The sequence below is a fragment of the Diplotaxodon limnothrissa genome, linkage group LG3, assembly GCF_057381915.1.
Source record: "Diplotaxodon limnothrissa isolate DT_005_m linkage group LG3, D_limnothrissa_male_GT1.1, whole genome shotgun sequence".
In the NCBI taxonomy this organism is placed as follows: Eukaryota; Metazoa; Chordata; class Actinopteri; order Cichliformes; family Cichlidae; genus Diplotaxodon; species Diplotaxodon limnothrissa.
Window position 1 is genome coordinate 60,329,193 of NC_140598.1, and position 16,710 is coordinate 60,345,902.

General features: G+C 42.6%; 1 protein-coding gene and 1 non-coding gene across 2 annotated transcripts in view; one reads left to right on the plus strand and one right to left on the minus strand.

The window, feature by feature from the left end:
- Window positions 1-1,911: 1,911 nt before the first annotated feature.
- Window positions 1,912-1,983, minus strand: trnaa-cgc (transfer RNA alanine (anticodon CGC)). The gene has a single exon. It is a non-coding gene; the product is annotated as a tRNA-Ala (tRNA).
- Window positions 1,984-11,674: 9,691 nt separating this feature from the next.
- Window positions 11,675-16,710, plus strand: part of sema4f (sema domain, immunoglobulin domain (Ig), transmembrane domain (TM) and short cytoplasmic domain, (semaphorin) 4F) — a 54,812-nt gene continuing 49,776 nt past the window's right edge. Inside the window, exon 1 of the mRNA XM_085351030.1 lies at window positions 11,675-12,403. Coding sequence (XP_085207156.1) covers window positions 12,313-12,403 — 91 coding nt within the window. The 5' untranslated portion in view covers window positions 11,675-12,312. The remainder of the gene's footprint in view (window positions 12,404-16,710) is intronic.

Here is a 16,710-nt window from a genome sequence, read left to right on the forward strand (position 1 = left end):
CGTAACGGAATACGTTACAGAATACATTTTGGGGCATGTATTCTGTATTCTGTAATGGAATACATTTTAAAAGTAACCTTCCCAACACTGCAGGGAACCGCAGTAGATGTGCACGGTGTGAGGTCTCGCAGCAACCTATCAAATACGGCGCATTTCTCGGCTTTTAACAAAATGCTATACGTCGCCAGGTGTTTCATCAGATTCGAGGAGTTACCTCCTTTGCACAGTATCACCTTAAAGCACTTGTTGCAGGCTGCTGAGTTTGCATCTTTTGCTGTGAAGTACAGCCGGACTTTGACTGCTTTGCTTTCGGCATTTTTAATCTGTAGCTTTGCTCTAAAAGAAAGCACGTACCTGGGCCCGCCTACTACGCTTGCAAAGGTAAAATGATTGGCTGGAATCCAAAGTGTATGACATCTCAGGAAAATAAAGCACTGAAATGTGCACTGCTTTTCGGTCTGGTTACTACCGTTTATGTCAGAACCGGTGCGATAATGGCACCAGATACCGGTACCCATCCCTACACTTCAGTGCACTTTATGGAGTCTTCACAATTCAATTAAGTGCAGCTCTTGGGGGGGGGGGAACTGTTATTTATCAGTGTGACAGCAGGTAAGTGGAGCTAAATTTGTGGATACAGCCAGTTTTTAAAGGAGAAATCTAATATTAGACCATTAAAGCAGCATGTCAACGTGTCCCAAGATGCCGTTTGTTAGAAAGGTCAAAATCCAGCCCGCTGTAATGCACTAAGATTAATTTTATCACAGCACCGATATTTTATTTTGGTTCCACTGCAATGATAGCTTCTCTGTGCTGAAGAGTAGCCAAGAGGACTCATTTTTAAAAGATACTTCATAACAATTCAGAGACAATGAATAGATTTTGGTCCACACGTACGCACACATCAGGCTGCTTTCCCTTTAGTGTACACGTACAGTAGGAGGAAAGACATTAGCCATGGATGAGACGCTGCACTCTGTATTTTACTCACCATGAGAGACGAGCACTTTTTTCATAAAATGGACTCACATTTCAATAATATATTTTCTAATCTCATGCAGTATTTAAAGAACGTGTGATTTATTTCCTGTGCTCCACTCCACCATGGCTATTTTAAGCGCTCAAACCAACTTTAAACCCTCTTCTCCTCTCCTGTCCTCCTCTGCTCCCCTCTCCTCTCCTGCTAATCAACGAGCAGATGTTTGGGAGGGACAGATGCCACTCTCTTTCTCCTCCCTCCTGTCCTCCTGTCACTCCTCCTCTCCCCCTTTTTAATCCCCTCTGAATTTCTTTCAGTCTTGGCTTGCAAAATCTTTAAAATGAAGGAGCTGTTGTCATGTGAGCAGACACCCAGCTGGATTCATCCCTCCCGCCTTCCCTGCACAAACCTGTTCATCCTTCCTGATGAAATTAATAAAACTTGCTCGTGTGCTGATTATTGAACCGTGTCCTTTGTTTAATAGACATGATGGCATCGTGTTCGCACGCTAAGACGGCATTCTTCATCGAAGCGTTTTCAATTTCCATCAGCCAAGGATCAATTTACTCCTTCTCTTTGTTCCTGCTCCTTGTTCCACCCTCACTCTCTTTGCGCTCTTATTCTCATTTTGCAAATTTGGCATGGACAATAGAGATCAGCAGATAGAGACAGATAACATAATCAGAGAATATGATGAGAGGACTTTGCATGTGACCCATGTTTCACACTCATTTATCACAAATTTCAGATGAAAGGACAGGTAAGTCAATTAAATGCTCATATATTTCAAACAAAAGAGGTTTTATTTAGTTGAGGAGAGCCGCTGCTACTGCTGCTTTGTCATTCACCCCTTCATCAGGAATTATTGCCTATTCTGGTAAACACTTTGTGCCATTTGTTGTTATATAGGCTGACATAGATAAGATAAGAAATGGAGATGCTGGGGATTGAACCCAGGACCTCATACATGCGAAGCACGTGCTCTACCACTGAGCTACATCCCCCTCTGCATGCTATGGTATTGATGTCAGAGTGTGTGAGAGAGAGGCTGGTTTAAACTAAGCAAGCTTCACTAAAACACATTGTGTTTTAAGTCTTTCAGTATTTCAAACTGACATTTCTTGTATTTACAGTCTTCTTGATGGCTCATTACCATGCACACAGTGCACATTACAGCCACCAACAGTAAATCAGAAGAAAAGCCTTAAAACAAGCATGCAAATTCGTGTGGATCTGCAGAGTGCAGATAAGATGTTGACGCACTTGATCACAGCTCTGCCAGTGGTCAAAAATATCACTGGACACGTTTAAGTGTTTGACAGAAGATAGCATTCTGCTTTAAAGTGATATGTTTGGTTCTGTATTTGAGTGTGGAGTCACTGAAAAGGTAATATCTGCAACAATTTTGTAAGTCTTTCCATGTTTTAAAAGTTAAATGAGCACAAAATGCAGTTAGAGTCAATTTTACGGCATCGTGATCAAATATACTATTTGAGTGCAGCGCATGTGCTTCATTTTCCAGCTCACATTTGAAGGCTGTTACAGTTAAATGAATTTGAATGTTACAGTAAATGGAGACTCACTCATCACTCATTCATTCAGCATGAAAAAGCCTATTTAAAGCGAGTAATGACACTTCATTTAAAAATCAGTCATTTGGCCCCAAAAGAATCGCAGATATGAGTGATATGCGACATAAACCTTTAACATGATGTTCAACATATCACACTGAGGATTTATATAACTGCAGACACATAAAGCCAAAGAATTATTTCATCAGCGATCCACACTGCACTATAAACTGTGTAATCAGCCACTGAATCAGCTGAATGAAATAATCTGCTTCCACTACATAATCACCATCTCTCATCCTTTCAGTCCTGGCTGCGGTGTAATTATTTGAATGTGATCTTACACAGTCTGACAGAAATGTAATTTTTCCTGTAAATGAGGTTGAAAAGCTTATAATGCAGTCATCTTACTTTTCAGCATACTTGCAGACGATGGATTTAAGTGAATTGAGCCAAAGAAGAGGTTCTTTTTATTTCCCAGGCAGTTTTTAAGCAAATCTAATTTGGCACAAGAAAGTTGTATAAACTGAAAGTCAGACTCTTTTATCTTTTAAGTTGCCATATTTAGAATAAGTGCATTAACATCGTCATTGGATTCCCCCGCTCAGCCCCTCTTCCCTATTACCTGCAGTATGTAAATTTGCACCAACGGTCAACATTTTTCTACCTCTAACCAAACTTCCTTATATTTCATCAGCTTTCCAAGTGATTGTTCCACCTTGATGTGAAATTTCAGGAACTAATTTCTTACGATGACTCCAACACCATGTGAATGCACTTAAGATTAAGGTGGAAACAGAAATTTTCCACCTATTCCCGAATGTAAACAAGCAGCCATGTGGCAGCTCTGTGTAGCTGTGCATAAGGAGGACGGTAATTAAGTCAAATGCTGCAGCCAGCTACTGCTCATTTTAGCTGCTTTAATGATTTTGTTACCTTACTTAACATTTTACACTGTACCTAGAGCTGAATGCATTAGGAATGTTGTACAGAGTGTGTAATGCGCTGAGTTCTGGGTACAGTATAAAAATAGGCTCAGTACTAAAGCTGGACTCTGTACAGTTTTATAGATCTGACTCCAGCACAGCCAGAGCTTTCCTCAAACAATGAATGCTTTGACACAGAAAGGACTTGAGCAATGCAACTCTGAAATGGGAATATTCCACATCTGCTATGGCCCACATTGCAGCGCAGTTATAAAGCCGACAGAGGCAACCAGAGCCAGTCAAAAGCTGCGGCAATGTTTACTGTAAAGGATTTAAAATCTCTGCGCTATCAGCCACCCACAGCAGTTTATCTTCCGGCACTGGGGACTCCACTTACAAGGGTGCTTCTGCAATAAAAAAAAATCTACTGTGAAATCTACCATAGTGACATAACTTGAATGTCATTCCTCTTTAAAATGCACATTTATTCATACTGTAAAATGTGTAGACATTATAACTGCAGCTAACAATGCCCAGTGCACCCACACCCTCACTCTTTTGGGTTAAGACTACTTTATCGGGCTGGGTGAGAATCAAAACATGTTGTTGAGAACAGCTTAGCGCACAAAGGCTCTGTCTTACCGTTCTAGAGGTCACTTTTTTACCACTAACAAACAATGACCCCAGTACATTCTACAAGTAAACAAATGACAAAAACACAAACTTCACACTCATTTTGTGATGAAATTCTGAAGCAAGGGGTGGTGGTAAGGTTAGCGTTTGATTTTTAAAAAGCTTTGGATACAATTCAAAGCAGTCATGTGGAAGTTGACTACGAACATTAGCAAAAGTAGTTTGTAGAGTACTACAAGAAGTGCAACAGTGGTGCTTGTTATGAAAGTAGCAGAAAATGTAACAACATCAATGGAAAATGGCTGTTTTGTAGCTCATAGTGAATAAGAAGTTATTGTAGTTAATGCTGTTAATAGATTCTTACAACTTGCAAGTAATTCTAGAGACAGATACAGGCATTGCTAAATAATAAAATTATTTATAAAGACATCTGTTGGCTGCTTCACCTGTAGATTAGATGTTTCACAACATGAGCAGCTATAAACACCTACACAAACGTTTGGTTCCTCCTCTGCACCCCCGGATTCAAAATCTTGTATTTCACATTTATACGCTATGGATCACAGAGACTTCTTTCCCCCCCCCCTTTTTTTTACACTAGTCATGTATTAATGTCCCAGCGAGCCAAGGAGCTTCACTTTGTACCAAGCACTTGTTTCTTCAATTGGATCTCAGCGGGGTGGAGGGGTACAATGTCGTCTTCGCCCCGGGCTCTCTTCTAGTCTCTCCTCTCTCCACACAGTTGGAGTGGGTTAACAGGATTAAGGGGACGTGCATCGTGTTGGGTGGAGCGCTGAATATACTGGAAGTGCCTCCATCATGGTATGCAGTGGGACAATGCTCAGAGAAATCATCATGTAGCATATTTAGGTCAGATTCAAAAGAATGTATACATTAAACATACACAATACTCCCTGGGGACAATAAAGTCTTAAGACCGAGTGATAGCAGGCTAGGTAGGTAGCTAGGTAGCTAGCTAGCTAGCTAGATAGATAGATAGATAGACTGAGGCGGTTCTGTCAGGGGCTATTCATCTTTAGATCAGCATAATGCTGTGTACATAAGGGAGTTGATGTTGGGGTAATCTACTTAATCCGACTGGGGGTTGAGTCATCTTCACAGGCTCAATAATTGATAGCACCATCTGCTGTTGAATCAATCTACCACAATATCATATGTATGGAATTAGGTTAGTGCAGTGCAGGGTAATTATACTTTATCTTTCCCATCAGGGAAATGATACTGTATAATTATATTTCAAAATGTTCTTTCATCATACTCTCAGTAAAATGAATGCGCAAAAACAGTTCTTTGGGTTGATTGATGTACCTGTTCCCGAGCAGATCACATGAACTCATAAAGTAGTATAACATGTTACAAATTTTTAATTTCATTTAATTTAATCATTGTTATTTTTTCCCCACAGAACTAAATTTAATGGAGAACGTTATATTTTACAAATAATTAATCTGTTTTTACATAACATTAAGCTAACCATTTATTCATTTTTTTAGCTACTAGTCAGGTATTGCTTGATTGGAAAATAAAAGCTCCAGTTCAGAGCAGAAAGCAATCCCATCCTGCGAATGTTTCAGGTGCTAACGCTTCAAATGCTAAGAAATGGAGGGTTTGAGTTAACTGAAATGATGTGTTTGGATGTTCTATGTTTGTGCAATTTTCTTTTCTGGTCAATTGATCAGGTTTTGTCTATATTTATCTTTATATTAGACTGGCTAAGCTGTGACACCATGAGTGCAGTGGGTAGCTGTTTTAGCACTGTGAACAATTTTCCTGCCAGAGCTCTGTTCTGGAATGACCAGTGATCAGTTTCACAGTGAAGTAATCACTGATCTAAATACTGGTGTTTGATGAATATACATATATCAAAGTTATATTTTTAACTCCATTGCACGAATAAAAACCACAGATTGCTGTAATGCTCTGTCAGTGGTGGAGACAGTGCTAATCAGCATTTAGAATTCTATGCTGTGTTTAATGCACATATCAGTGTACACAGAGGGTTTAATGCTACCTTGCTTAAGTAATGACATATAATGCCTAAACTGTGTCATTAATCAGACAGTAATAACAGCCTCAGTAACGGGACATCGGAACAAGATCATCTCTAAGATGATCTCATATACTGAGCCAGCTGAATTTATTATAGAAAAAAAGTCTGCTTCAAATACAGGCCTGTTACACTCACTTTGGGGAAATAAAGACTCAGGTCACTATTTGAGGAAACATGTCCGTGGGTCACAGTTGACTCAGTGGCTAATGCAGTAGGCATACTGGGCCATCGCTGCCTGATTAGCAACCATTGCGTTCACTGGTTAGACATCTTGGCATTAAATCTAAGACATCAGATGAACAGCTGCATGTTTCATTTACAGAGAGCTTATGGTTATTTCAAGGACGAGGTAAATGATTTTATTTCAGCTCAATGGTTATGCTACCTACATACTGGACACTCACTGAATAGCTGACATTATCCCTTTAATCCTAAGATTTAGGATGGTGTGTGTGTGTGTGTGTATGCGTACTCATTCATGTGTTTGCTGTTGCTAGATTGCGCTTCTGTATTGTCTATAAATAATGAAGAAGTTAGCATTGTTTGAACATCTTCGACCCACAACACAGCGAAGGTTAGCGCACAGTTCTCCCAGCACACACACACACACACACACACACACACACACACACACACACACACACACACACACACACACACACACACACACACAAAACCCCCAAACCTGCTAACATGTGCTAATGCTTCACTGATTAAGACGCTTTTATTAATGCTGAAAACAAGCACATCCACCATGTTTGTGATGGTGCAAGGCAGCTTTGATTTCTCTGCCAAGCATTGTGTTGCAACACCTCAGCTGCAGCCACAGGAGAACCATCTCGACATGTGTTTATGTTTCTCGGAAGCATCATGCATGTTGTGTTTATGACACCCTGGAAAGAAATAAAGGAACGGGGTGAAAGATTGACGCTATAATACGTGAACGCTGAGAGCATTTCACGCAGAAATTTAAGGACACCAGACAGCTGAGAGTTACACCTAATTACATTATATCCAATGTGACATGCATTGATTAATAACAGTTGAAAGCAAGATGAGGTGCGTAATCACTGCATTCTGAGATAAGTCTTCTCTGTATGGAAGCAAATCTCTTCTCGCTCTTCCTGTTGACAAAAATGCACGCAAAACCAATTCCATTGGAAATCTGCTTTGGAAAATGTGTTTTCTGACTCGCAACTGCATATTTTTGATGAGCTCTTATCACTTAATCACTGCAACCAGTTAAGTCGTGTTTGATTTCCTTGTATTATCTCAACCTGACTATTTGCTCAAAGATTGTGAGACGCTGACATTGCTCAAAGTTCGTCAGGTTCGTGCAACCCCTCTGGCTGCTGTGTGCATGACAGAGAAGTTAAGTTTGAGGAGGAAAGTTGGATAAAGGATGGTGAAATCTTTCACCTTGGATTAAGTACAAGGTTTTTCAAGTAGCCACAACAGTTGATGTCGTATCATAGCAAGATTCTGTAAGGCTACGGGTGGACGCACTGGCAATAAAACCTCAGTGAAGATCTGACTACTGTGTTACATCCTCTCAACAGGAAGCATCCGATTGTTTTATGTCTGACCTTTATTTGGAGAGTGATAGTGGTTGATAGCTTGTCACTTTTCTGAGAAATTGTTGCTTAATGCAGAGTTTTAATGAGTTCCAGCTGAATACTACACAATTGTGAGATTCTTCAAGCAAGTGCACTCAGTACTTTACTTTCCTGTGCTTGTAACATAGCTGCAATCTCATCTTCAGATGATTTAGACTCAGAGTGAACAAATCTGCTCTCACATGTGCGCAGCAGCCCTGAACTGTTCTCGCTATTATCCGGTTGAGCACGAAAGAACCAAATGGAGTGTTTCCAGAAGTAGGACCAAAAGCGTGAGAGAGGATAACTTCAGACAATACCCAGGCTTAATTATTCCAACCTTGCCCACAGGTCAGGTGCTAAACTCGCTTCAAGGAAGCACTTCAAGCAAGAGGTAATTTTTGACTACCTTCCAACATTTGGATGGCAGGATCTTTTGCAGAGGACAATTCTGTGCAAAGAAACAAAGTCGGCTTCAGACATTGCTTCAAATGATTTCCAGTTGCAAAAGAGCAGCTGGAAACCTTCCCCTTATTATTTGTAGGTTAAGATTTCACACTTGGCTTCTACGTAACCTGGACAAAAATCCACCCGGTCATGGAGCAGTGTGGTGGAATGAAGCTAATCAAATGCTTTAACTGGACCATTGAACCAAATCTCCAGGCTTACCTGGGCTCAGAACTGCGGTTCAGCCCCACTGCCTAAAATCTTTTCCATCTCCGCCCTCGATAAAAACAGCAGATTCCATTGTTGGGGGATTAGTAGAAAAGGTTTTAAGCTGTTTGTTCCATTTCCTCCTCAGCAGAGGTGAGGCATGGGGGGGTAAATCGGTTGGCAACCAGCCAGCTGCGACACAAACACCAAGTAGTGGATATCACAGAGGGTAAGGATTGACCCCTCGCTCTTCTTGTAATCTTGTTTAGCCAGACATTCTGGGTGAAATACACGCATTCAGCACATTTCTGCAATGATTTTCAATGGTTCAGTTAGACTGATAGCGTGAATGATATATTTATATGGAAGAGACGTGTGTCGGGGCGAATGTGTGCAGATGCAGCGCAAGAAGCGGAAAACGTAATGGGGAGCAGGGATGCTGGGGTGAGGGAGGTATGAGGGGAAAGAAAAAGAGATGGAAAACCAGGATTCACTAAATCTTAATTAGGAAAATGAAAGCTGTTAACTAAACGACTGTTTCTGTGCATGTGGGCCCACTGTTCCTCGGGGCAGAAGCCCCTCGCCTTACTGTGACCCCTCCCTCCCCCTCACACACACACACACACACACACACACACACACACACACACACACACACACACACACACACACACACACACACACACACATGCTGTTAGTGAATTTTAACTGGAACAGAATTAATATCCTTGAGTGCACGCATTACTTACACAGCAATTAGATTGGCCACAGTTTTGCTAGATTTAGTGCATGGATTTCAGACAAAGATATTTTTTTCTTTGTTGTTTTAACCAAGTCACTGCTTCTCTGTCTGCCATGATGTAAAGGGACGAGGACAAGGTCAACATCATATGTGTGTACGCCCAGCCTAAAGCTGACCAAGAATCAGCTCCCTGATTCCCAGCCATATAATTACATTTGCTGGAGGAGATGGCTTGTGTGTCTCTCTCTATCTTTCCTCTGTCTGATTTTCTTTTCTGTCATCCTCTTCCCCATAACAGTCCCTCCAGCTTCCACTATTAGTCACACACACACACACACACACTCCTGCAGACCAGTGACAACCTTTGGCCTGCATAAGCCAGTGTCTAGTTTTGGCTGGCACACATGCAGGAGAAGCGTGCACACTGGGAATGCACATTAACAGACAAGTGACAATGCATAAACAGTCATGCACAGCGACACACACATTAGCCAAAGGAGTGCAGGGTCACGGATTGCAGTGTCCTTACATCAGGACCTGACTATTAATGCGTGGTGACAGATAAGCAGCCATGGCAATCCCTTTAAGGGTCATACTCCTCTCTGGTTGGTGCCTGTGCTTAATTTATGCCAATCTGTACGCCCGGTTTATGCAAATGTTGTGGTTCTGTTTGAACCAGTGCGTGCTGAGTGATATGAAGGACTCAATCAAGCTCACAGTGTCTGTGCAATCTTGCTCTGTCTTTGTGTCTCACCCCATTCTGTTAGCTGATTCTCAGTAAAACGTTATTTTTTCTTAAATCTCTGCTCTATTTCGTTCAGTCCAATCCATATACAAGGCTCTGGGTAATCAGTACTGTATTTTGTTTTTGCATTTGCCTCACCTGTCCAGAAGGGGGCAGCAGCTAATCTCTGGGACATTTGAGTAAGGACAAAGGCAACAATCTCACCACCAGCTGGACTGAATTCAGTCTAAACAGTGACTGACACTAGACGTGGATCTGAACCCCCAAAATGACATTGATAAATATGCCGACCACCCCAAAAGTCAAGGGTGGGCCTTTGTAAAAAAAATAATGCCTTCACCTCCAATGGTCACTGCAACAGTCTCCGATGAAGACATCCATTGTGATGCTGTCCAATGTTTAGTCATTCGAAATTCATTGGCCGCTTAAAGATGGGACACGCACAGTGTGGGCTTAATCAAGCTCGATTAGAGACGGCGCCGCTCACTCCTTAGTTCCATTTGACTTTTTTGAACATCAGCTGCCTCACCTCTGACCCCAGTCCTCCCCCTCCTTCCCCCTCTTCGTCTATCAAATCCTTTAATCCGGGTTCCTGCATGACCCCCTCCCTTTATCCTAAAACCGGGGTACATGTCTGCACTCTGGCCCCGTGAAATCGGTCAGCCAGCATCCCTTGCTAGCCGTGCTGGGAGAAGAAACCCCGAAGAGGAAGCGGGAAAGCGAGCGCACATGGCTGCTGCACACAAAGGAAAAAATGAATGTATATTGAAATGTCAGCACTGAGTGAGCTGACGGGCTGCAGATTAACTATCAGTTAACTATCACGCCTGGCGTAAAAACAACCTATTATTAGGGTGTTTAAAAAGCTTGCAGACCATTAACCTCACATCTGCTATTTAATCATCTTTACTCCAAGCCCCGCCCCTCCCAACATGATGTCAGGATGACTGACAGGCGGATTAAGGAGTCCAGAGCTAAAAAAAAAAAAAAAAAAAAAGCAGAAGACGGAGGAAACCGGTGGAATGCTAAGTGTTTAAAATGTTAAAATATTGTATTAAATAATATAAATATAAAACTTATGCATTCGTAACATTAGCCTGTACTGTTCAAAAACCACTAAAAATGGTTTCCAAGACCACAGCCCACGCTTTTATTACGCATAGTTGGGTAATTCCAGGTAATTCAGTGTAGTGAAATCTTAGGTGACACATTAGTTTACACAAACTACCGCAGTAGTATTGTTTGCTCAGCCTACGTGTTCCTCCAGCCTCGTAAAAGGCTTGAATAACCCGGCCACTAACCCAGGCTCTACAGCCTGTTTTCAGATGATACAGGTTGATCTCATTTCACTTTTGTGTTGCAGGAATCCTCCTGGGATTCTGTGACTATTGTAATGACACGTTTCAAGGTCTTAAAAAACACATCTCACCGAGTGACAAAGCAGCATCTCTATAATAGGATAATAATGTGGCGAAAACACCGTAATTACTCCCTGACCCAACGATGGGTCCATTCCCACGCGCGAAATGACTCCTTATAAAACACACAAAACATGTTCGGTCAGTAGATAAAGTTGACACGCTCGAGCTGTGACTCTTCTGCGAAAAGCAGGGCTACGTACGCGCACCTGTGTGCTGTGACATCACCACCTTTACCTGTAAGGCACTCGCTCTGAGCCTGCTCGGAGGGCGGGGCCGTGCGCGCTCAGCGCTTCAGAGCAGTGCATCCTCAGCCCGTCACAATTCTCCGTATCCCGGTGATCCTCTTTCCTGCGCTCGAGCTCCACCAGTACGGCGCGCTTTTCATTTATTTTAAATATACAGATCGAATATGTTTTTCTCCTCCTCTGATGAATTTACTGAGATAATGTTAAACAGAAAACGGGCGGATTTTTGTTTGTAGCCGCGGGACAGGATCGGCGACACCAGGGCACACGGAGCGGAGAGGAGAGCGATTCTACGGCTTATTATAACCATTGGACGTTATTCGACGGTACTTTGGATTACTTTGGTGCGCACTTTGTGACTGGGGTACACCACAGATAGTACTACAACAGTTTATCCGCTGTTTCCCTTCATGTCGCTTTCATTTAGTGCGTAATAAAAAGCCCTCTTTATTTTCGGTGAGCGGGCGAACACTTTGCGCTTTGTGGACGACGGGAAACCAGAAACCTGTAGCAGAATAAAAGAACAGGACGCCTTTATTTCATTTCCAAACAATCACCTGAACTTATTTTTTATCTCTAGTTTTTCCCCCCCACTGAACTGGACTCAGACAAATCCAGGATCAAGATCAAGATGCACCGCAGCTGAACCCACGAGTCCGGGAGTCCTGGTGGTGAAATCGGACTGGACAGACCTCCAACCTCCTTGGTGCTGGACAGGAACTGAATCAAGATGACTCTCAGCGGTGCGATATTAAGCCTTCTCGCGTTGCTCGTCTTTCTCTCCGCCGGATCATCGGCTGCGACTCTGAGCGCTCGTAGAGGTGAGTTCAACTGCAAGGTGGAGGAAAGCAAAAAAGTCTGGGCACCAAGGTTGGAGCTCACTACTGACAGTCAAAGCTAAAGCGGGCATCAAGGCACGGCTTTTTTCACACTATAAATGTGTCAGTGTGCGAGTAAAAACGGTGCACAGCATCTTTACTGACGATCATGATAACAGATATCAAAACAAGCACACCTGAGGCTCTGGCAGCACATGCAACTTTAGAGGAGTTTGCGTGCCCGTATAGAGCTGAAACAGTGCTCCACAAACGATTAGCGATTTGGCATTTTAAAAGCAAATCAGCCTTTACCACAAGTTCAGGTGTCTTTTGTGTTAACTTCTTCTCTGCGCTGTTGTTGTTTTTTTTCTTTTGTTTTACGCACACAGAGCGATGCCAAAGCTCTGCCTTCTGCCTTTATTGTTGCTTGATAAATGGTGATACTGGGGAAGCAGGCAGGTGCCAGACTTGTTCTGCTCGCAGCCAACAACAAGTGCACGGACTGGGCAGAAACGCCAGGCTGTGTGCTGGTTGATCCAGACACGTATCGGCTTTGAAATTTAAAGGGACAGTTCAGTCAAATGAGCTTTCTGCTGGAGGGATTGCTGCTTGTAGGGAATTTGTCTTTTTCGTTCGCCCTCCTCTGGAGAAGCCAGAGGTCAGAATCAGCGGCTCTGTGAGCTGGTAGTGATTCAGCATCTTCGCTGGGGGGGCCGCTTCAGCAGAGAGGATGAAGACGGGCAAACTCAGTTGGATGATCTGGGATATTACCCTGCTGCACAAGTGTAGTTTAAAAAAATGACTGTAAAGTAGTGGCATTTTTTTCCTTTCTTTTCAACTCTGTATAGTTGGAAATATTTGAATTGCGAGAGCAATAATGCGAGGATAAAAGAGCCAGACAGATTTTGTATAGCTATAAGTCAGAGTGAACACAAGACAAGCCCGGGCTCTCTAACAAGCTCCCTCTTTGTGCTGTGACCGTCAGGGTCAGGAGCACAGACTTGCCAGCCTTTCTGTTCTCTAAAAAGCAACTGACAGTTTAAATGAAAAAAAAAAAAAAAAAAAAAATGAGAGGAGACATCCATCACAACAAAATAAGAAGTCACAAAGAGCCATACTGTGTCCCTCCGGAGGCCGGATTGGTGCATGTGTGTGTGTGCTTATATCTTTTATATCTTTGTCCCTGTTGAATGTTTTCTCTTTGTTTACAGGTAATAAGTGCCTTTGCTATCTTCCTCCACTCCCCTTTTCAATATTTTATGCTTGCTTAAGCTCCTTTCGTACTCTATGTAGCACATGATGGTGTTTACGCGCAGATGCAGTGAGGAGGAAAAGATTTAGAGGTTGCGTCACTCTGCCCATTGACCATTAGCTGCCTGCACTTCAGTCACCTGACTGTGTTAATGGGCTTTAGCCCTGTGCTGCACTGTGCTGCAGCGCTTATTGTGCTTTAACCCTTTGTTTTTCCAGGTGTGATCAGCCCGCATCTAAATCCGTCCTCTTGACACGTCTTTGCTGTCGATCCGGGTTCCTTTGGCGGAATGAATGGAGTGCCTGTAACTTAGCTCCCTGGCTCTGTATTATTATGCAACTGTGGCCTGTGGCCTCACAACAAATCCAGTTGCATAGCTCTGATAGAGAGTGGGGAAGAGTGGGAAACAAGCCGATATGTTGCCCCACAGAGCAATGCGTCTGGTTTTCACAATAAAGCAGTTGTAGTTTAAGAAGTGCATCAATAACTCCAGTGTCTCTTCTGTTTTTTGGGCAGATCAGAAGCTTTGGAGACGAGATGCCAAGTGCAAACACGCAGGGCTTATGTCTTCATTAAAAACAACAACATTGTTTTCGTTCAGAGAGCTGAAGTAGTTCCTGCCCTCTGGGTGTGTGTCTCTGTGCATGCTTCACTGTTTGGATGTGTGTTATGATGACAATGGGGGACTCTTATGTAAGACAGTGCTGTTGTTAAGGAGCAACTTTTCAGGTGATGTGTGTTTGTCTTGAGCTAGATTTGCACGTACAGTAACATTTTAGCATGGCATCCTCATGTCAGATGCTATTCTGCTAATAGACTGCAGATACTGACTATCATTCGAAGCCAGCAGAGAATGAATCTCAGTGATTTTGGAGTCGTGGTGACTTTTCATATGGCGCCATCAGAAGGTCAGACGTTCCAGTATTTCAAGACTGCACTTTATGCGAACAGACAGGCAGACAGTCATGCCTCACATTATCCAACTGTCTTGTGAAAAATGTTCTTTTCTGCCTTCCTCGTTGCAGTTATGATGAATCTGTTTTTATGGCGCTTGTTGGATGTGTTTATCAGCTGGTGCTGTGGTTAATTAGACTGATGTGGGACTGTAGCAGTTCTCTGGGTAGCTGTTGAGGGAAAAGTCATAAAACTGCTCGGCTGAAATTACACGCTAAATAATGAAGTCACTGGGAGAATGTCGGATTTTAATTGAAAGAAATCACAAACAAGGCCGTGTAGGTGGTCATCATTTTCACTTTCACGAACAGATTTCGATTTTTTTTCTCTACACCCACCTTTCCATTGTGTTTATGTGCATATCCGTTGTGTGCGCTCCCCCTCTGCCAGCTCCAGTTGCACTGGTCTAGCGGCACTTTTAATGCTCCTCACATGAATCTCATTAGGGTGTCGGCACACATGGGAAGGTCTCTCTCCCAGTGGTTTGGTGACTGTGTGGATCAGGGTCCGTTTACAGAGTGGGCTAGAAGAGTTTGGTCTAATTTGATGAGCTCGGTTAGTCGGATACTATGCAGGTATATAAGCGTTATGTTGCTAACAAGGCCACCCGGCGTCCACCTACTGTACCACCTGCTTGCCTCCCAAAAACTATACTTTTTCTTTGTTTATTGTAAACAGCAGCTTAACACAATCTCTTTTCAAACACTTTTCACTTCACTTGCCTTTAGTGAGCAAAGATTTACTACTCGATTGTAGTTTTTTTGTTGTTGTTCCTTGGCTGGCGCTGACTTGTATGTGGTAAACATGGTTGGTACCATCATTTAATATTAAGTGTGTTTTTGGTTGGGAGATGGATGAGTGTGTGGTCATTGAAAACTGGTGTGGTCTGTGGACCTGTTGGCAGAAGGTCAGCTTTTCGATGGATCTTGTTGATTAAAGGCTCTCCTTTCATTGTCTTTGCTCCAGTTGAACTAAACCGTGAAAGAGTTTGGATTTGAGAAAGGGGAAAAATGCAGTGCTGTGAAGGAAAGCAAAGGAAAGCAGTGCACTTTGTACCAAAATTCAAAAGGTATAATATTTATATCCTGAATAACTTGTTTTGATTATAGTTGTAAGCCAGAATTTTAAAAATGCAGTTAATTGCCAAGCTCCATGTTGTATTTTACCTTCTGTGTATGTTAATAATTTAAAACAGAACATGTGTTGAAACTCATTTCATCTGACTTGATGTGGCCATTGTGCATTCGTATGACTCACACTGTTACCAGGAAAATGATTCTAAAATTTCTCACTTGGAGGGCTTGGTAGGCTCAAAATTCTTGTTACTGCGGTATATCCATGTTAGAAACATGCCTGGGGATTAGGCCAGGAAGAGAGGAACTACTAAACTAACTGAAGCAGGCTTTGCCTGTGAGGGTACATGTGGACTACAGTAGATTATGTGTTTGTGTTGAGGATGCATTGTTAGTCTCCCACTGGGGAATGTGACGTGGTTTTGCAAAGACAAATCCCATTGTCTGTTTCTCCCTCATTCATTGTCTGCCCTTCATCCCTCTCCTTCGTGGTAGTGAAGCTGATGGGGCCTGATGCAGTTGAGTGGTACCATGGGAGTGGAGAATGGCATCAGAAATGCTTTTAGCGCTTCTCTCAGTTTGGTCTGATAAGCTCTCGCCTCGGCTATAGCTTGAGTGCAGAGGAGGGGAAAGCTGTTGCATTTTAAAGTCTGCCTTCCAGTCTCTCGTTGGCTTCATCAGAAACACCTCCTCCTGACGCAAAGCTGATTTCTTTTTTCGTTTTATGTAGCAATTTGATATTCAAATCTTAAGATCTTCTCTTTTTTCAACACGTTCGCACTCCCAAAGCGTAGCATTTTATGCCAGGTGACAAATCGTCGATATATTACGCTTCCGGGCACCCAACACGTCCCTAGGTTACGAGTAACGTAACGTTTTACTTAGTGTTTTCCAAAGCGATTTAGCATCATTAAAGTGCTGCTTAAGGTTAGGGATAAGGTTAGGGTTAGGGCTGGAATACACGGCTAGAATGTGTATTACCGCAGGAGCGTCATTCTACTGGATTTCATCTATAACCCGGCGCGTAGCAT